General features: G+C 37.2%; 1 protein-coding gene across 4 annotated transcripts in view; it reads left to right on the top strand.

Annotated features, from left to right (window-relative positions):
* Positions 1–21,520, top strand: part of ORC2 (origin recognition complex subunit 2) — a 44,344-nt gene that overhangs the window by 6,093 nt on the left and 16,731 nt on the right. For all 4 annotated transcript variants that reach the window (XR_005790460.1, XM_040475806.1, XM_040475805.1 and 1 more), the window contains 6 exons: positions 7,926–8,015; positions 11,650–11,742; positions 12,169–12,200; positions 15,036–15,096; positions 17,238–17,431; positions 18,444–18,542. Coding sequence is in view for 3 of the 4 variants with exons in the window: in XM_040475806.1 (XP_040331740.1) it covers positions 7,926–8,015; positions 11,650–11,742; positions 12,169–12,200; positions 15,036–15,096; positions 17,238–17,431; positions 18,444–18,542 (569 nt within the window). In the remaining variant the exon portion in view is untranslated. The remainder of the gene's footprint in view (positions 1–7,925; positions 8,016–11,649; positions 11,743–12,168; positions 12,201–15,035; positions 15,097–17,237; positions 17,432–18,443; positions 18,543–21,520) is intronic.

Below are 21,520 nucleotides of genomic sequence, written 5' to 3'. Positions count from 1 at the left end.
GCCACCTGTCTCTCTCATGTATGTGTTTTTTACTCCCTCATACTTGGCTTATAAATGGTCATCATCACTACTCCTGACCTTTTTGTCACTTCTTGAGTAATAACACCTCTGGTTTAGTTCCCACTGTTAAATGGCATGATACAAAAAATGACCGTTGTTCCTCAATAGACTAAGTGGACAGAGTAGATTCTTTGAAAAGTTTCCCCAATGGGATAGTTGACATTTTTAGGGCATGTTCTGAATAGAACTTTGAATTCTTGACTCCTATTACGCTAGACCTAAGAAGAGATTGAAAGTGTTTTTGTTTTATTTCTTGTTGTAAAAGTAATACATATTTGTGGGGCACCTGGCTGTGACTCTTGATCTTGGGGTTGTAAGTTTGAGCCCTACGTTGAGTGTAGAAATTACATTAAAAAAATTAAATCTTAAAAAAAAATACATATTTGTAGTAGAAACTCGGTGCTTCCAAGCTTTTTCACTTAATAGCACTCACAGCAAATGATATTTGGAAGCACACTGGAATAAATGGAGGAGAATGCCCCAGACCAGGACAAATACCCTCGGGCTTCTAACCCTTATTCCTGCTCTTTCTGCAAGCCCTGACTGGCATCCACAGAGGCCTGAGAGGATCATTACTCAGCCTACCTATAATCTATGCCTTTAATTTTGCACACTTAATGGGAATCTTTGCCTTAGAGCAGTGTTTCTCAGCCTATTTTTTACTATCATCCCCCAAAGAGCCTTCTTTTAGACATTTTCTCCTAATTGCCCCCACCCATGAATTTTTGATACTGTATATATGATATATATCTGTTTATATATCTGTTTGCATATCTGTGGCTCTTTGGAGGACCACAGACCATTGTAATATCTAAGATGTTTTTCACATTTTCACATTCTTCTTCCCACCGAGAGCCAATTTTTAATCCATCTGGAGCAATATATTCCTGTTGAGAATGCATGCTTTAGAGAACCTGGAACTGTTAACAGTTGGCTGTGTATTTTCTGTCTCTATGTGCATGCACACACATAAGCTTGTGTTGACGGTCTCTGTGTCCAGGAAATGGAACTTTTCATTAGGCTGTGGGCATGTACAATAGACAAGTCTGTAACTTAACGATTAAGTCTCACAGACGTGACTCTTTCTGTTTTGATTTTTTTCTTCTTTGCCAAAATGTGTATTGAGGAGAATGGTGTTCCAGTTATGGTATAGGAAGGAGAGTTTTTTGTTTTTGTTTTTTTTTTAATTTTTTTTTTAACATTTATTTTTTTAATTTATTTTTTTTTTCAACGTTTATTTATTTTTGGGACAAAGAGAGACAGAGCATGAACGGGGGAGGGGCAGAGAGAGAGGGAGACACAGAATCGGAAACAGGCTCCAGGCTCTGAGCCATCAGCCCAGAGCCTGATGCGGGGCTCGAACTCCCGGACCGCGAGATCGTGACCTGGCTGAAGTCGGACGCTTAACTGACTGCGCCACCCAGGTGCCCCAACAGTTATTTATTTTTGAAACAGAGAGAGACAGAACATGAACGGGGGAGGGTCAGAGAGAGTGGGAGACACAGAATCTGAAACAGGCTCCAGGCTCTGAGCTGTCAGCACAGAGCCCGATGCGGGGCTCAAACTCACAGACCAGGAGATCATGACCTGAGCCAAAGTCAGACGCTTAAACAACTGAGCCATCCAGGCGCCCCTAGGAAGGAGAGTTTTTTAATGTTTTCTTCAGAGCGGAAATGGTGACATCTATTACAGTCTTCTTTAGCCTCCTTTGAGATAATGAACAGTAAGCTTCTTTCTAATCTTTTATTATAATAGAAAACAAATGTGCATTTTTTTTAAGTTAGTTTATTTATTTTGAGAGAGAGAGAGAGAGAGAGCACAAGCAGTGGAGGGGCAGAGAGGAGAGACAATCCCAAGTAGGCTCCACACCATCAGTGCAGAGCCCGATGTGGGACTTGAACCCACCAACCATGAGATCATGACCTGAGCCTAGATCAAGAGTCGAATGCTTGGGGTGCCTGGGTGGCTCAGTTGGTTAAGCATCCGACTTCAGCTCAGTTCACGATCTCCTAGTTCATGAGTTCAAGCCCCTCATCAGGCTCTGTGCTGACAGCTCAGAGCCTGGAGCCTGCTTCAGATTCTGTCTTTGTCTCTCTCTCTCTCTCAAAAATAAACATTAAAAAAAAAAAGTCCAATGCTTGACTGACTGTGTCACCCAGGTGCCCCCATATGCATTATTTTTAAAATATAGAAGGACATTTGGTAAAGAATCCTTATGAATAGTTAAAGAAAACAACCTTTCAACAATGACCTCTAAATATTTTATTAATCCCTTTACTTACCATCAAAGTGTAAACTGCTTCTTATAAAAAGCACACATCTTGACATACCTGGCATCATTCTTAGCCTGTTAATCACATCTAGTCTGTAGAATAGTCACTGCATAGAGGTGCTAGGTGATCTCAGCCTTAAATAGAAGATTTTTCCCAAAGATCTCTCAAAGCAATTAGGTGTCCTCAAGAGCAATTTGTCTTATTGATGCTTCTCCTGAACAATTGGTTTGTTTTTTAGTCTTAGCAACAGTGTAACTCTATAATTGATTCTTTGTTAGTTGACTACTAGAAAATTCTTGGAAAACCTCTTTTTAGAAATGTGAGAAAAAAATAAAAATTGTGGTAAAATACACGTAGTATAAAATTTATGATCTTAAAGTGTATAGTTTAGTATTAAGTACATTCACATTGTTTTGCAGTCAATCTCCAGAACTCTTTGCATTTTACAAAACTGAAATTCTACCCATTAAACAACTCCCTAGTCCCTTCTCCTTATAGCCCCTGACAACCACCATTGTACTTTCTATGAATTTGACTACTCCAGGTACCTCATGTGAAGTAGAATCATACAGTATTTTTGCGTGTGTAACTGGCTTATTTCACTTAGCATAATGTTCTCAAGGTTCATCCATGTTGTAGTGTCAGAATTTTCATCCTTTTTGAGGCTGAATAATATTGCATTGTATGCATATACCATATTTTGTTTTTCCATTCGTCTGTCAATGGACTTTTGGGTGGCTTCGACCTTTTGGCTACTGTGAATAATGCTGCTATGAACATGGGTGTACAAATATCTTTTTGAGGCCCTGATTTGAATTCTTTTGGATATATTCCCAGAAGTGGAATTGCTGGATCATATGGTAATTCTATTTTTAATTTTTTGAAGAATCTCCATACTATTTTCCACAGCAGCTACACCAATTTACTTTTCTACTAACAGGACACAACACAAGTGTTCTAGTTTCTCTGTATGCATACCAACACTTGTTTTTCTTTTTAAATTGTTTTTTAATGTTTATTTATTTTTGAGAGAGAGAAAGAGAGCGTGAGCAGGGGAGAGGCAGAGAGAGAGGGAGACACAGAATCCAAAGCAGGCTCCAGGCTCCGAGCTATCAGCACAGAGCCCAATGCAGGGCTCAAATCCACGAACTACAAGATCATGACCTGAGCCAAAGTCGCACACTTAACTGACTAAGCCACCCAGGCACCCCTGTTTTTCTTTTTTAATAGCCATCCTAATGGGTGTGAAATGGTGTATTACAGAAATAACATTGCATTCTGATATATAAAAAACATAGTTGGCCTTTATTAGACTTTTGCATTGTTTCTAACTTATTATTTTAACTAATACAGTAGTGATTACCCTGGGACATAAATCTTTGTTTAGATCTCTTATTTCTTCATAAGAGAGTCCTAGAAGTAGAATTACTGGTGAAAGTGTATGAACTTTATAAAGCATACATGTTGCCAAATTGCTTTCTAGAAGGATTGTATCAACTAGTATTAGGATCCCTCATCAGAATTAAGTATTTTTTGTTACATTTATTACCCACTTTAATTTCTTTTGTGATTTGTATATTCATAGTTTTTTCAGTTTTGTGCATTTTGAGTCATTTAAAACTTATTAAAAAGTTTTATATGTGGGAGACTTGGGTGATTCAGTCAGTTGAGTCACCGACTTGAGCTCAGGTCGCACTCTTGTGGTTCATGGTTTCAAGCCCTGTGTCAGGTTTGCTGTTGTCAGCGCCGAGCCTGCTCAGATCTTCTGTCCCCCTCTCTCTGCGCCTCCCCCACTCACGCTCTCTTCACATAAGCATGCTCTCTCTCTCTCTCTCTCTCTCTCTCAAAAATAAATAAACATTAAGAAAATAGTGTCCTTTAAAAAAAGAAAAATTATATATATAGTAAAAACCTTCTTGGACAATATGATTAGAATCATTGTTAGTCAATCAAAATATCAGAACCAGAAATTCATAAAAATACTCTAAACATTTTGTTTTATATATAAGCATATATATACACACATATATACACACATATACACAAACACATACCCACCAGAGTCTTTTCTTTCAGTAGAAGTTTGCTAGAAGTCAGCTGGTTGAAGAACAGCATCACCTTTTGATTTTGGTGTTGGGTTTTTTTAGACAGCATATCCATAATGCACCATTTGGGATTTCAGGTTTCATTTCCCTCCATTAGATTGTACATTTAAAGACACTTTTAAAGTTTTGTTTTTTTTTTTCAACATTTATTTATTTTTGGGACAGAGAGAGACAGAGCATGAACAGGGGAGGGGCAGAGAGAGAGGGAGACACAGAATCGGAAACAGGCTCCAGGCTCTGAGCCATCAGCCCAGAGCCTGACGCGGGGCTCGAACTCACGGAGTGCGAGATCGTGACCTGGCTGAAGTCGGACGCTTAACCGACTGCGCCACCCAGGCGCCCCTAAAGACACTTTTGATGCAGTATCAGTGTAGTGTGCTTTTGTGTTTTTTCAAATTTTTTCTTAAATCTTTTATGATTTCTCACCCATATCTGATTTGAAACTAACTGCGCTTACTAATAACTTCAATCAAATATTTCTAAAGCATTTAATTTAGTTTACATAGAAACTACTCAGTATCTTTAAATTCATATTTTGTCTCTGCGCCAGACACTTAAGGTACATAAGTACAGGTTTGCCATAAACAGACTTAAATGTATGTGAAAATTAGATATAAGAGAGAGGCAGCATTGCAGATCACTCTGCTAAGGATGAACTGGTCAGTAAACAGTGTTGGGACAATGGGGTATCATAATGAAAAAAAGAATTTGATCTCTACCTCCCATCTTAAACAAGTTAATTTAAGATTTACGTATGAAAAGGAAATTGTAAATGCTTTTACAAGAAAATATAAGAATATGGTTTTGACTTGATTATAGATGAATTTCTTTTAATGTAATTAAAAAAGGTTGACACATTCGCCTTATTAAAATTCAGCACTTCTCAGGAAGACAAACCACAGATTAGGAGAAAATATTTGCAAAAGACATCTGTTGAAGAAGTGTTACCCAGAATACACAAAGAGCTCTTACAACTCAACAGTGAGAAAATGGATAGCCTGATTTAAAAATGAGCAGAGGCTCTGAATAGGACGTCTCACCTAAGAAGATATACAGATGGCAACTAGTGATTTGTATTTATTCAACTCAAAATATACTCAACATTATATGTCATTTAAAAATTGCAGATTTAAACAACGATGAGATTGCCACTTACACACCTATTAGAATGGCCAAAATTCAAAACACTGACAGCACCAAATGCTAGCAAAGCTGTGGAACAAGAGGAGTTCTCATTTATTACACAATGGTACTGCTCTTTGAATGACAGTTTGGCAGTTTCTTACAAATTAAACATATTCTTACAATATGATCTAGCAATTGTCCTTCTTTGTATTTACTCATATGAGTTGAAAACTTATATCCATTCAGAAACCTATGCGCATGCATGCATGCACACACACACACACACACACACACACTCTGCACACAGATGTTTACAGAAGCTTTGTTCATAACTGCCGTGGCTTGGAAACAACCAAAAAGTTAACCAAGAATAAATTGATATATCCATACAGTGGAATATTATTCAGCATTTAAAAAAAAAACATACCAAGGCATGAAAAGATGTGGAGGAACCTTAAATGCATATTACTGAGTGAAAGAAGCCAATCTGAAAAGAAGCCAATAGCTATGATTCCAACTGTGTGACATTATGGGAAAGGCAAAACTGTGGAGACAGTGAAGAGATCACTGCTTGCCAGTGGTTAGAGGATGGGAGGTCTGAATTGGTTGAATACAGAGGATTTTTAGGGCATTGAAACTATTCTGTATATTATATTACAGTGGTGGATACATGTCATCATACTTCTTTCAAAGTCTATAGAATGTACCACATCAAGAATGAACCTTAATATAAGCTGTGGATTTGAGGTGATAATGAAGTGTCAGTGTAGGTTCAAGATTGTAACAAATCTACCACTCTGGGGTGAGATGTTGATAGTGGGGGAGGCTGTGCGTTTGTGAGGACAGGAGGTATATAGGAAATCTCTGTACCTTGTATTCAGGTTGGCTCTAGACCTAAAACTGCTCTAAAACATAAAGTCTATTTGAAAAAGTATTCAGTACTTCTCTTCATCAAATGACATCCTAAAGAAGTGAAAAGACAAGTCATAGGATAGAGAAAAAGATATTTCCTCTTTAGAAATAACAAACGTGAAAAGACGTTCAACCTCATTAGCAATTAGGGAAAGGGAAATTAAAACAACTGTCCCCATATGATTCATTTTATACCCACTCAGTTGGCAAAGATTAAGAAGTTAATATAATGCCAAGTATTAGGGCATAGACAGTGGGGACTCTTAAATAGTAAGGATAGTAAACATCAACTTCGGAACAGTCTGGCACTGTTTTATAATAACAAGAATAAAATCCATTAGATGTTAACCTGAATTACATATATTTAGATTTGAAAAACAACTATTTCCAAAAAGAAAATTAGTGAAGAAGTCCTTGTTTTACATTTTTGCAAATCTCTTTAATGTCTGGCTTAATAGAAGACAGCTGAATTTTCATATCTGCTTCACACATTCCATTAGCCCACAGGATGGTGTTGTCATCACACATCATGTAGGCTCTGGAATACCTATGATCTACTCTTGATTGCGAAAAAATCGAATAATATCTTAGTGTTGTTATGAAATAGTTTTGGCCCCCAGTCCCCCATCACACTTTGAGAATTACTATGCCAGAGAGTAGGCTACTAGCGATGAGTATCCGGTATGTTGTAGGTAGCTGTTGTTATTAAAAGGGATGATTGAATGGGGCTCCTGGGTGGCTTGGTCGGTTAAGCGTCTGACTTTGGCTCAGGTCATGATCTCACGGTCCATGAGTTCAAGCCCTGCGTCGGGCTCTGTGCTGACAGCTCAGAGCCTGGAGCCTGTTTCAGATTCTGTGTCTCCCTCTCTCTCTGCTCCTCCCCTGTTCATGCTCTGTCTCTCTCTGTCTCAAAAATAAATAAACATTAAAAAAAAATTTAAAAAAAGGGATGATTGAAGAATGAAAATTAGGTCATAGTCTTGATAGTAAGAGAGCTTCCACCATGTAACAACTGTTACCTGTCTCAGTGTCAATTAACTGAATTGTACTTGGCAGTGTTTACTTTAAGAAGAAAACAACTGACAGAGCCCCTTCTGTTTTCCCTCAAGGGCAGCAGTATCATGAATTGAATGCATATACCTCTAGTCTGGAGGGTTTGGGGAGGAGGGGGGGTGGGGCGTGCATGCGTGCGTGTGTGTGTGTGTGTGTGTGTGTGTGTGTGTGTTTATATGTTTATTTTTGTGTACTTGTGAAGAATAATGTGTTTTCTGTGTTTCAGATTTATATAAACATAGTCTGTCATCTATTTTTAAATATTTTATGTATAAATATGTATTGTTAAACCTTTATGCAAGACAGGGGTACAGATCTTAAATTTTTAGTTAAAATTTTATTTTTTCTGTTAATTTTGCCTATTTTCCCAAAATGCATATTGCTTTTTCTCTTTCAGAATCTTTGAAAAATGGCTCTGCTGCAGATGGTGGGAATAAAGTTTATTCTTTTCAGAATAGAAAACACTCTGAAAAGATGGCTAAATTAGGTATGTTGTTTTTCTAAGAAGGTGTATTTAACTACTTTCCCCACAGTTATCATCCTAATGCATTCCCTAAAAGAATGAGGGATATCATTTTGTATCATATTTTCAAGCATATGTAAAACCAATTATTTTTCATACTCAGATGTTTTTTCTTTGTAATGTTTGTTTACTTTTGAGAGAGAGAGAGTGCAAGTGGGGAAGGGGCAGAGAAAGAGAGACAGAGACAGAATCTGAAGCAGGCTTCAGGCTTGAAGCTGTCAGCACAGAGCCGGACGTGGAGCTCAAACTCACATACTGGAGATCATGACCTGAACCGAAGTTGGATGCTTAACCCACTGAGCCACCCAGATGCTCCTGCTCAGATGTCTTCTGTTCTCAGCTAGATTTTAAGCTTCTCACAGTAGGAATCCTGTGTCTCTTTTCTTCCCACATCTAGCCATAGGTCCTGAACAAAGTTTTAAGTAAATGAGCGTCTTAAGTCACAGATAATCTGAATTTAATGACTAAGAATTTTATACTATATATAGAAAAATGTTTGTATTGTAGAAAACTGTATAAAATTGTTACAAATGGGCTGTTGTAATATTTTTTCTTACTCAAGTTACCACTTATACTAATTTTACATGGATTACTAATTTTCAGAAAACTAGACTAAAATAAATTACATACAACATTAAAATTAAACTATCAATTCAATTCTTTTAAAAAATTCAGATTGCACTTTATTTGGGTCCTGTGGTATGAGGGGTCATTTTTGAAAGCTTTGAGGAAAGGAAATAACATATGAAAGTAGTTTGAAAATTAGATCCATAAGTATATGAAGGTCTAGGAACAGCAAGAAGTCAAGAGCAAGGGAACAATAATTATCCAGTAAAATGTCAAGTTGTATAATAGGGCTTATAATCTATAATTACAGAACACCGATATATGCAGCCATCCTGGCCAGTAACCAGGTAAACATTCAAGATCAAGTGAAAAACTTAAGTGTTTACATTGATGAGGGATATATAAGAATTATAACATCTGTGTTACTGAATATTAAACATTATAATATTTAATCATTTGCAGTATTCAGCTTTTCTGAAAAGTATAATATGAAATTCATTATTAATTCTGAACCTAACATGGTACATACAATAATTGACATGAATTGATCTGTTTCTTAATGTTCATAATGCACATTAAGAAATTAACAGTTTTTCAGTCTGTAAAAATGACTGCATTCTTTATAGGATCTTTGAGAAACCAGAGAAGAAATGCTAAAGTAATTATTAGAGGAAGGATCAGATAGACACCAAGACTAACCTGAAACCCCAAAACAATGAAACAGGACAAAGAACATTGGAGAAAGAGAACTAATAATAGTGAAGAGAGGAGCCCCAGAGGAGTAATCAAGTAGAAGTTCTTCAAGTAGATAATCCACATGCACATAATAACCATGATATATGTCTTATATTGTATGGGCTGCAAGAAACTTCAGTACTGTTAAATTAGGCATTTCTGTCATCACAAATGAAAGAAATTCACAGTCACAAAAAGATGGCTTTCTGGATAATTTGAGACTGATGATACTTTCCAAAATCTGTATTTAGTTTGGACTTGTGTTTAGTTGTGATTTTCTTTAAAGTGTATCTTTGGGCACCTGGGTGATTCGGTTGAGCATCCAACTCTTGATTTCGGCTCAGGTCATGATCCCAGGGTCATGGGATCAAGCCCTACACTGGGCTCTGAACTGAACGTGGAGCCTGCTTAAGATTCTCTCTTTCTCTCTCTGTCTCTCTCTCTCTCTCTCTTCCCCCCATCTCCTGCCTTTCCCCTGCTTGTACGTTCCTAAAATTAAAAAAAAAAAAAAGTTTCTTTGACTTATTTATTGTTGTTAATTGTGTTTACATCTAATTGTATCAATGAAGTAGAAGGCCTTAGTATTTTTAAAATAATTATAACCTGCCAGAAAATCACATGTTATTATGTATAAATGATTCAATATAATTGGTCTAACCAAGATACAGGTCTAGAAATACACTAGGAGTTAGATTGGGAATCTTTGTAAAATACATATCTGTGATGAGTTAATAAATGCAAACAAAAGAGCAAAGATAGAAATACCAAGTAGAGAGGACAGTAAGGAGTTCAGCAGCTTGGAGAAAGATGACTTTAGGGAAATTGAAAATAGATTGGTTGATAGGATCAAATAATAGCCTAATGAGAAGCTATCATTAGGCAAAGAGGATTTTAAAATTTTGTTTTAAAATTTCCAATATGGGGGCACCTGGGTGGCTCAGTTGGTTAAGCCTCTGACTCTTGATTTTGGCTCAGGTCATGATGTCACAGTTCATGGGATCAAGCCCCACATCAGGCTCTGCACTGACAGCACGGAGCCTGTTTGGATTCTCTGTCTCCCTCTCTCTCTGCCCCTCCCTCACTCATTCTCTCTCAAAATGAATTTTAAAAACCTTTTTAAAAAAATAAAAAAAATATATTGTACTGTAGTTACTTTCTCAGTAGTGTGAGAGGCATGTGGAATGGAGCCTAACTAAGGAATAGATTTACATTTCCCAACTTAACACACACTGGAACATTGTTCACTGAGAAAAAAGGTATATTTTTGAATATATATGCTATTCAAATTATATCCCTCTTTTTTAATAAAAAGTATAGTTGAATTCATGTAAATTAAAGCCACTTTACTGACTGAAGCTCTTTCTAACTTGTTTCACACAATTTATCCTCCAGACTTGAAATTGATCCAAAATATGACAGTCCCCACAAATGTACTACCTTTTTTAATATGTTTATTTATTTTGAGAGAGAGAGAGAAAGAGAGCAGGGGAGGGGCAGAGACAGAGGAAGAGAAGAGAATCCCAAGCAGGCTCTGTGCTGTCAGCACAGAGCCCAACATGGGGCTCAAACTCACAAATCATGAGATCATGACCTGAGCCGAAATCAAGAATCAGATGCTTACCCGACTGAGCCACCCAGATGCCTCGAGAAAGTATTTTTAAAGGTAAAGATTATATTTTTCATATAAAATGGCCTTTTATGTTTAGAAGCCAACTTTTTAATCTGATGCTCCATTACAGAAACAGTTATCCACTCAATGCTATATTTTATACATTATTCACGTGTATTATAGTTTTAGACACAAAATATACCACATGTTATGGGAGATTTAAGAGTTTTTAAAGTACAGTTTTAAATATACACAGCTTCCACTTGATTTAAATCCCATTTTCTGGCCATTCTTTCTTACCCTCTGACAAAGATATGCCTCAAGTATATATGATAAAGAAATTGAAGGAGTGTAAAATTATTGATGGAAAGGACAGGGAGAGAGAATGACAGTTTAGAAAGCAGTAAGGTCAAAGCCTTATTTATTTATTTATTTATTTATTTATTTATTTATTTATTTAGACAACCTATAGATATTTGAGAGAAGATTTAAGGTAAAAGAGGCAGTACTCTTAATATAGATAGGTTTATTTATATTCCTGGTAATAGTAGCAGGCAGGGCTTCCCCCCCCCTAAGAATTTATATAAGTGAAATAAAGCGATTTCCCCCCTTCATCTGCTTAATCTTAATCCATCCCTTAATCATCTGTTAAAGATTGCTTTCTACATTTCTTTTGTCTGTTTACAGCTTCAGAACTAGCAAAAACACCAAGAAAAAATGTTTCAGTTAATTTGAAGAATGATCCGGAAATTATGATAAACATTCCTCAATGTAGCAAGGGTAAGATTTTACCTTGGTTATTCGATAGTTTTCATAGTTGCTTCAAGTTATATATTTTTTACTTGTCTAAGTGTGTTTGTATATATTTTCTTCTGTTCTGAAAATTTATTCAACCAAATGCAGTTAATACCCCCAATTTGTGCCTTCACATACCCATATTTAGCTATCAGTAAAAGGGGGAAATATCTGCTGGTTGAAGTTGATTGATAGGGCCAATTAGAAACACCCTTAAAATCCTATTATCATTTGCTTGAGTTACCCAAATGTTCATGGAAGATTTGCTTTGCCACATTCTATTTGAAATAAGGTTTTAGGGATTTGGAAGTCTTACAGTTTGTGGACAGTTGTGGGGCAATTGAATGAAACTAGACTATGATGAAAAGTGAAGTATCATGGTAAGTAATGTCTTTTTGTTTTATTTTTTAGGACATTCTGCTTCAGACAAAGTTCAGGTGAAGGTAAGCAATTGACTGAAACAAGCAAAAACCTTAGTGTTTCAAAGACATGAAAAATATCCACTTCATCTCTTAAATTATATAGTTCTTTATAATACACAGTATTTGCCAATTACACACCTTACATTAGGTGAAGAATCTGAGGTTCAGAGAGGTGAAGTGACTGGTCTAAGTTCGTCTAACTGGGAAGGAGGAAAGCTGGAAAATGAAGCCAGGTCTTCTAGACCGAACTGTTGTGCTATTTCTATGTCAGAACTATCCCTATGTCAAGTTAGTGGAGCTGGCCTGGAAATATTATGGGTTTTGTTTTGTTCTGCTTTTATACATAATGTTCTCTTGTTTCTTGAGGGACTAATAGCAAGATCCATTAAATCCACCTTTCATAAGGTGGATTATTTATCCTTTCATAATTTGCTTTTTTTCATAATTTACTTTTTTTTTTTTTTTTTTTTTGAGACAGAGAGAGACAGAGCATGAGCAGGGGAGGGGCAGAGAGAGAGGGAGACACACAGCCTGACATGGGGCTCGAACTCATGGACTGTGAGATCATGACCTGAGCTGAAATGGGACACTTAACCAACTGAGCCACCCAGAAGCCCCCATAATTTGCATTTGAAAACAAAGTTGGTTTTGGTAAACTCTTTCCAGGGTAGCTGAAAAAAAATGACAATTTTTATCCTCTCTTGTGTTTGTGTGATTTTGTTTTTTCATTATGCCTTGTCAAATGGCCTGCCTGGATATGAGCAAACCCAGATGGGCATGAATGAATCCATGGCAGTGAGTATGTGAGTGTGGAGTGTGTCCAGGCCTGGGTGCCTATAAATTTAGACATGCCTGGACTTATGTATAGGCTAAGTTTGGGAACCCCTTGTAAGAATGTGAGTGTAGACATTCAGGGCCATGGTTATGGCCTGTGACATGTGAATGTCTTGTTTAGGCAAGTCTAGATGTGAGATTAGACATGTCAGAGCCTCCTTTATCTTTAACAATGCTTTTTTCCTGTATTATATCTTGTATACTGTATCACTATAAAAGAATGAAACCTATTCCCCTAATCCAGTCAAGAATTCAGATATATTAGGGCGTCTGGGTGGCTCAGTCAGTTAAGCGTCCAACTTCGGCTCAGGCCATGGTCTCACAGTTTCAGTTCGAGCCCTGCATCGGGCTTTGTGCTGACAGCTCAGACCCTGGAGCCTGCTTTGGATTCTGCATCTCCCCCTCTCTCTGCGCCTCCCATGCTCATGCTCTGTCTCTGTCTCTTGATAATAAATAAACGCTAAAAAAAATTAAGAAAAAAAAAGAATTTAGGTATATTAATGCATTCTTTTTCAAGGTATGGATCACAGCACATTAGTGGATCTTGTCACTTCCCTAAGAAACCATCACAAAACCTACCACAATGAGAGACAACCTCTGTAACAGATTTAATGCACTGTCTTAGAAGGGAGAGTTCAGGAGAGAGTATGTATAGGGCTTGAGGATCTGGGCTTAAAAGGTTTAAGGCATGACTATCAAGATGGGGAATTGATCTGTATTAGACAAAATTCATTACATGTATTTGAGGATTGGTGGACGCAGTAAGGAGAGGGTCTTGAACTGCATCTTGATGAATGAACTATTATGTGATAAGCTGTTTGCCCTGTTGAGTAATCTATTATCTTGATTGGAGAACAGGTTACCCAAATTGTCTAGGTAAATCAGTTTGCAGAAATTTCTGTAGCAAACACTGAAGTAAGTTATAGCCTTACCTTTTTGAGCAAGAATTTTCTGAAACGGTTATTTTGACATTGGTGTTCTCAGACCTGATAATTAAGCTATATGGAGGCAGGCTGTCTCAACTCACGGTCTTGAGATGAGCTTAGTAGGACATGACCTACAGTTTAAAAAGTAAGAGACTGTAAAATTGAAAATTTGTATTTTGTAAGTATTACTTCATTATAATTTATTTCAGTTATATAACTGTGCACATGTGTACTGGATCAAGATGGCAAAATGTAAAAACATTTTTTAAGGATCTGGATCAAAAAAGTTTATGTTATATACTCATTGGGCTCAGTTCATTTATTATAATACTGTTCTTAGTATTCCCAAATCAGAATTCATTAACATTTGAAACTAGCACCAAGAACCTATCACAAGACAACAGACTTAAGTTTTTTGTCCCAATTTCATATTGCCAAAATAACACAGGGTACTTTATCTTTTTATCAGTATTGTTAAAAATTAACTTATATACAACAGTGGGCGTTTTAATGTGCTAGCAGTTTACTGGTATTTAAGTATTATATTCTGTGAGGAAAAGAAAAATAGACTTTATACTTCTGTAAAGAATTTAAAATTTTTAAAATAATGACATAAAATGTATAGATCTCTGTTTCTCTTCTCCTCAAAGAAGGTAATACTTTACCACCAGTAAATTGCTAACACATTAAAAGGTCCATATGCATAGGTGTGCCTATTTCCTTGCTTACTCATTATCACTGGATATTATCCACTTTAAAAAAAAATATTTTCATCTGATGGGTGAAAATGGTTCAAAAGGCTCATATACATTTTTTCTTTACATACTTTATAGATGTCTGGCATTCAACTTGTAGAATCACTTTAAAGAATCCTTTGGAATTTGTTGTATTGTTTTGTTGCTTTACCGTTTTTTCCTGACAGATTAATTTGTCATTGTTTTCCACTTCTAGGAACTAGGCTCATCTAATTCAAAGGGAGTCTAATGAAAAGAAAATATTTTTCTTCTTTTCTAGCCTCGTCCACTCATCCGTCATTAATTTCTATGTCATCATTATTATTTGATAATTGAAACTATGTTGCTTTATTTTTAAACAGAACAACGATAAAAGCGAATTTCTATCAACAGCACCTAGTGGTATAAGGAAAAGATTAATAGGTATGTATTTCTTTTTAAACGAGTTTTTTGGGGCAACTGGCTAGCTCAGTCAGTTAAACATCCAGCTCTTGATTTTGGCTCAGGTCATGATCTCACGGTTTGTGAGTTCAAGCCCCGTATTGGTCTCTGCACTAAAGTTAAATATTTCAAAATCTCAAATCTGAGCTATTAGTGCAGAGCCTGTTTGGGATTCTCATTTTCTCTCTCCCTCTCTCTCTGTCTCTCTCTCTCCCCCTCTTTCTCTCTCCTCCCCTCCCCCTCTTTCTCTCTCCCTCCTCCACTTGCTTGTGTGGACACAGTCTCTCAAATAAACTTAAAAAAACAAAACAAAACTGAGTTTTTATAAAAAGAAGCACCTAAACGAGGAGCAGTAATAGTTAAGTATATAGGTTCTAGTCTTAGACTGCTTGCTTTTTATCTTCAGTCTGCCACTTAGAGACCTCTCTATGCTTGTTTTTTTCATTTGCAAAACAAGGACAATAATGGTACTAGCCCCATAGTTCTGAGAGTAATGGGAATAAAAGATGTCAAAAGTACTTAGTATAGTGCTTGACTTTAATATGTGCTTAACAGGTGTTAGCTTTACTGTCTTTTTTTTTTTTTTTTTAAGTAAGCTCTGCACCCAACATGGGACTTGAACACCCCAAGATCAAGAGTCGCATGCTCTACTAACTGAGCCAGCCAGGCACCCTCCTATTAGTATCTGTTATTGTCACTACTTAACTTCTTTTCATGAAAAGATATGTTCATTTCTTCAAGTAAACTGTAGATTCCTTCAGGCCAAGAACTCTCTCTTATATTTTTAATTCCAACACTTAATACTTATGTCTTTTACATTATAGTCAATAGATATTAAGGTTAGTTAAAATGTCTCTCCAATAAAATAACACACCTTTTAGGGTTTTTTTGAGACAGTTTTGTAAGTGGTTTTATTGATTTGCTTAGAAATTTTATAATGAAACCAGTTTAAATATTCATAGTTGTACTGAATGCTATACAAAGCCAAGTAAACAGACATGGTCCTGCCTTCTAGGAAATTAAAAGTTATTTTAAGGGTGCTTAGGTGGCTCAGTCAGTTAAGCGTCCAACTCTTGATTTCAGTTCAGGTCATGATCTCACAGTTCGTGGGATTGAGCCCTTCATTGGGCTCTGTGCAGACAGTGGAGAGCTTGCTGGGAATTCTCTCTCCCTCCCTCCCTCCCTCCCTCCCTTTCTCTCTCTCTCTCTCTCTCTCTCTCTCTCTCTCTCTCTCTCAGAATAAATAAACTTAAGGAAAAGCAAAATTATTGTATCAACTCTGGGATGGAATGTGCCTATGTATTGATAGTTTTTATAGTAGCTACCATTTATTGAGTCAGGATGGCGTTTCCAGTATAGGCAGCAACAGAAAATTCTACGATAATGGCTTAAGCCATAGACATTTAATTATCTCACATCATGAGAAGCCTAGGGATACACAGTTCCATGGTTGAGTTAACTCAACAGTGTTGTAAAAGACCCAGGTTCTGCCTGTCTTCTTGCTTTACTACCAGCATTTTTCACCTTTTGGTTTGAATGCTTCATATTGCAAAATGGCTTCTATAGCTTTAAGCTATTGGTATAAATAAATGGCTTCCATAAGTGAGGGAAATCTTTCCCAGAAGCTTCTAGCAAATTTTCCCTCAAGTTTCATTGGTCAGAGGGTTACGTAGCCAATCCTAGATGCAAAAGAGGCGGGAAAACAAGTATCTGGCAAAGGAAAAGATAATTACCATGATTATTTATCCCTTAGGGTGAGACACATTGCCACATATTACAAAACTGTTCTGTTAGCAAGGAAGAAGGAAAGAGAATGATACTAGGTATGATTGGCATTTTCTGTCACAGTTCCTGGGTGTCAGGCATTGTTAGTTGCTTTATATACATTTCAATGTAGTCTTCACAGTGGTTCATTAAATTAGGCACTTTGAGCCTCATTTGATAAATGAGGGAACTAGTGCTCAGAAAACTTTATATAACTAGCTCTGGTGAAATCGTCAGCAAATCAGGACAAAAACCAGAAGTGAAATTCTCTTATTTCAAACTCCATGCTCTTTCCATTACCCTTCAATGCCTCTCTTGTCAGACTGTCAAATTTTCCCAATTGCTTTTTTGCCCCACAGTTCCAAGGTCTCATTCTGACAGTGAAAGTGAATATTCTGCTTCTAACTCAGAAGATGATGAAGGAGTTGCACAAGAATATGAAGAGGACACTAATGAAGTCATATTGAGCCAAAAGATTCCATCTCAGAATAGAGTAGTTTCAGCTCCTGTTTGTAAAGGAACACCTTCTAAGAAAATGAAAAGAGATAAAACAGTAAGTGGAGACTTTAATCTTAAAGAAAAATTGTGCAGTATCTTAAAGATAAGCTACCCTAAGAAAAGAGATCCAAATGGGGGATTAATATATTTTTTTCCTTTACTTTTCTATATTTTCTCAGTCTTTCACATAAGTGCCCGTATATATTTGTGTCTATTTCTGAACTTTATGTTCTGGCCTGTCTGCATCCATATTCATGTATCAATGCCATGTGCTAAAGCTGACATCTCAATTCAGTTGTATAAAAAATGAGCTTTTAAATAAATTTTGATTGGATAACTGGAAGCAAGACTTCTCAGTGTATACCTTTTTATATAGTTTTGTTTTTGTAACATTGTTGATATGGTCAAGTCAGTTTAAGTAGTAAGTGAAGTGCTGTGGGTCCATGTTGAGTTGTTTGAAAGAACATTGTAAGCACCATGACCTGAGGAAAGGCTAATTATCTGGTGTTTGGTGTAAAGAATCAGAGCAATGTAGGAAGCCTACTGCTTGAAAGGTTTTCCAGCCCTTCTTACCACCGTGGAGGTTAGTCTAGCCCCAAGTTCGTGGAAAAAGTAGTAAGCCATTTTACTGGAATGGTAGGCAGCTCTTTTTTTTTTTTTTTTTTACTCTGCTGTTGAGTTCTTCCTCATTTTCAGTTCCTTAGCTGTACTAATATTAACAGATTTGCTAGGACCGTGTGAGGCAAAATGAAGGTCCTGATCGTTAGCCACCTCCCCCCCCCACTTTTTAAGTCTAAATAGAAATTTTATGTTGGAACTTAGGAATCATTTTTGTGAAAACTACTTCAATGTAGTCATTTCTTTTAACTTTTATGATCCTAAGAGTTACTCAGTTTTACTACTAGAATTAAATAGAATTAAGTTTGCTTGGTCCTTAATCTGTATTATCGCTGCAAAAAGAAAATGCTGCCAAATATTTCACATATCTTATTCTGATATTACTGTCTAGTTTTGATATAAAATAAATATCTGAAACTAAGAATTGATTTTGCTCTATCCACTTTCAGAGTGATTTAGTAGAAGAATATTTTGAAGCTCATAGCAGTTCAAAAGTTTTAACCTCTGACAGAACACTACAGAAACTAAAGCGAGCTAAACTGGATCAGGTATGTTGCAAGAAACGTTACTTCTACATTTTTTTTTTTTATTGTGAGCTAAAAAATATACTGCATAAGCAGCAAATGTGAAGAGTGAGTTTACACAAGCAGAATTATCCTGATAAAATGAAACACAAATTAATGTAACATAACTATTATATGTTTCATTATATGTAAATGGTTCAATAGATTTGAATTCTGTTTGATATACTATAATTACATTTTTTTCTCTACTTTATCATTTCTTCAGGATTTATGATAATCATCAGGGCCATAGTTTTTTTGTTATCCATTAGCATTAATCTCTGGTATTCTTTAACTCATATTCATTGAACTTCACACTGGTCACAAAATAAAGACCTTGACTGGACTCTTTTAGTTACAGACCTTTAGTTACAAAGAACAGAGGGAAGCTGCTTCTTGATATTACAGAAAACCTGTTCGGTACAGTAAGATAAAGTTACTATATACTATGGTTCTGGTATCTCATTTAATAAAAAAATACCAGTTTTTGAGGTATTTTGACTGAGGGTTTTGACTGGTATGTCCCTAACAGAGAAGACAGAACCCATCTGAGAAAGTCTTTGAGTAGAAAGTGGGGTTGATAATCTGAATCAAGAAGAGATGATTGTCATTGGCTCAAAGAATATTGAGACTTTTGGGGTGCCTGGGTGGCTCAGTCGGTTGGGCATCCGACTTAAGCTCAGATCATGATCTCATGGTCTGTGAGTTCAAGCCCCGTGTGGGGCTCTGTGCTGACAGCTCAGAGCCTGGAGCCTGCTTCAGAGTCTGTGTCTCTCTCTCTCTCTCTGCCCCTCCCCTGCTCATGCTGTGTCTCTCTCTGTCTCAAAAATAAATAAAAACATTTTAAAAAATAATAAAAAATGCTATCATAAAAAAAAAGAATATTGAGACTTTTTGCAGTTTTCGAAGGTATACAGGGCTTTTCACAAGAGTTTTCAAGATACGGAAAAGAGGAGAATATAGAGTAAGCTGCCATGAGCTGGAAGACATGATGCTATGTGGTTGTTTTTGTCTTTGTCACCTGGTGTATTGGTATTGAGACTCAGATCAGAGACTGATGAAAACATATCAAGAAGCCAAGTTGTTCTAGGGAGGAGATGGCACTAACATCTACTTAGTGTATAGATTTCTGTATAAGCAACATGGGAGGATAAATGGGTCTAGAGTCAGAACAGGACTTCATAGGACTGAGAGGCAGAAAGACCTCTATTAAACACCTGTTATCAATAATGAGGGAGGGGAAGGTCTTTCAGTGATTGTGGACATAGCTAACCAATATAGTCTCAGCATGTATCATTCAGCATTTATGTTTTCTTTCTCATGTCTGTGGGTCAGGTGGGGGTTGGCCGATCAAGGATTTGCTCCATATGTCTCTCTTCCTCATTGGACCAGCAGGCTAGCTGAGGCATGTTCTTCTCATGACGATGCCAGAGATGTAAGAAGTGGAAAAACACAAGACCTCTTATAGCCTGGGCTCAAAACTGACCCAGTGTCACTTCTGCCTTGTCCTACTGGTCACAGCAAATCATGTGGCTGCAAAAAAAGTCAAAGAGCAGGGAACTAGGCTCCACCTCTTTAGTGGGAGGCAAAGTCACATGGCAGAGGGTGTGGATATAGGGAAATGGGAAGTATTGGGGCCAATAGCGTGATTCTCCGCAGACACTAAAGTTTGAAATTGAAGTTTATAGATAAGTTTCCGGAGTTCACATTCAAGTGTGAGTATGCTCTGATAATTTGCTATAATTGACCTCTGGAAATGATACTAGTGCTTCATCTGCTTTTTCAGAGCTCTAAACTTCAGAAGGAATGAGAGAAAATTTTTAAAACTACCCACTTACCAGTTACTTAGAACTTGTCCTGTTTCTCTTTAAGTGTGTGGATAAGTAAGACCTAAATAGACCCGAGTGCCTGGGATGTTAACTGCAATTCTAGCCTTTAGTATTAAAAGGATATTTTAGGGACACCTGGATGACTCAGTCAGTTGAGCATCTGACTTTGGCTCAGGTTGTGATCTCACAGCTTGAGAGTTCGAGCCCTGCGTGGGGCTCTGTGCTGACAGCTCTGAGCCTGGAGCCTGCTTTGGATTCTGTGTCTCCTTCTCTCTCTGCCCCTCCCCCCCTCCCTCTCTCTCTCTCAAAAAAAAAAAAAAAAGACATTTTTAAATGTCTGGTTTAAAAATAAATAAAAGAATATTTTACCTAAAGGGTAGAATCACGGAAACACGGTAGTGCCAGGGTAAAATGCATATACAGGTTTTTGCTAGGGTTTTCATTCTAAAAAGTGAGCTGTATTTGATTCACCAGCATGAATTTCCAAGTTTTGGGTACAGGGCAGTGTACCTTCCTCAGCTGATTTACATTATTGTTTAAAAAACTTTGCCATACTGGGGCACCTGGCTGGCTCAGTGGAGCATGTGACTCTTGATCTCGGAATTGTGACTTTGAGCCCCACGTTGGGTGTGGAGCTTACTTAAAAGTAAAATCTTGGGGTGCCTGGGTGGCTCAGTCGGTTAAGCGTCCGACTTCGGCTCAGGTCATGATCTCGCGGTCCGTGAGTTCGAGCCCCACGTCAGGCTCTGTGCTGACAGCTCAGAGCCTGGAGCCTGCTTCGGATTCTGTGTCTCCCTCTCTCTCTGCCCCTCCCCCATTCATGCTCTGTCTCTCTCTGTCTCAAAAATAAACAAACATTGGGGCGCCTGGGTGGCTTGGTCGGTTAAGCGTCCGACTTCGGCTCAGGTCATGATCTCACAGCCCGTGAGTTCGAGCCCCGCGTCGGGCTCTGTGCTGACCGCTCAGAGCCTGCAGCCTGTTTCAGATTCTGTGTCTCCCTCTGTCTCTGCCCCTCCCCTGTTCATGCTGTCTCTCTCTGTCTCAAAAATAAATAAACGTTGAAAAAAAAAATTAAAAAAAAATAAATAAAAAAAAATAAACAAACATTAAAAAAAATTTTTTTTTAAATAATAA

The sequence above is a fragment of the Herpailurus yagouaroundi genome, unplaced genomic scaffold, assembly GCF_014898765.1.
Source record: "Herpailurus yagouaroundi ecotype Mexico unplaced genomic scaffold, PumYag 140, whole genome shotgun sequence".
In the NCBI taxonomy this organism is placed as follows: Eukaryota; Metazoa; Chordata; class Mammalia; order Carnivora; family Felidae; genus Herpailurus; species Herpailurus yagouaroundi.
This window is presented reverse-complemented; position numbering and strand designations above follow the sequence as displayed.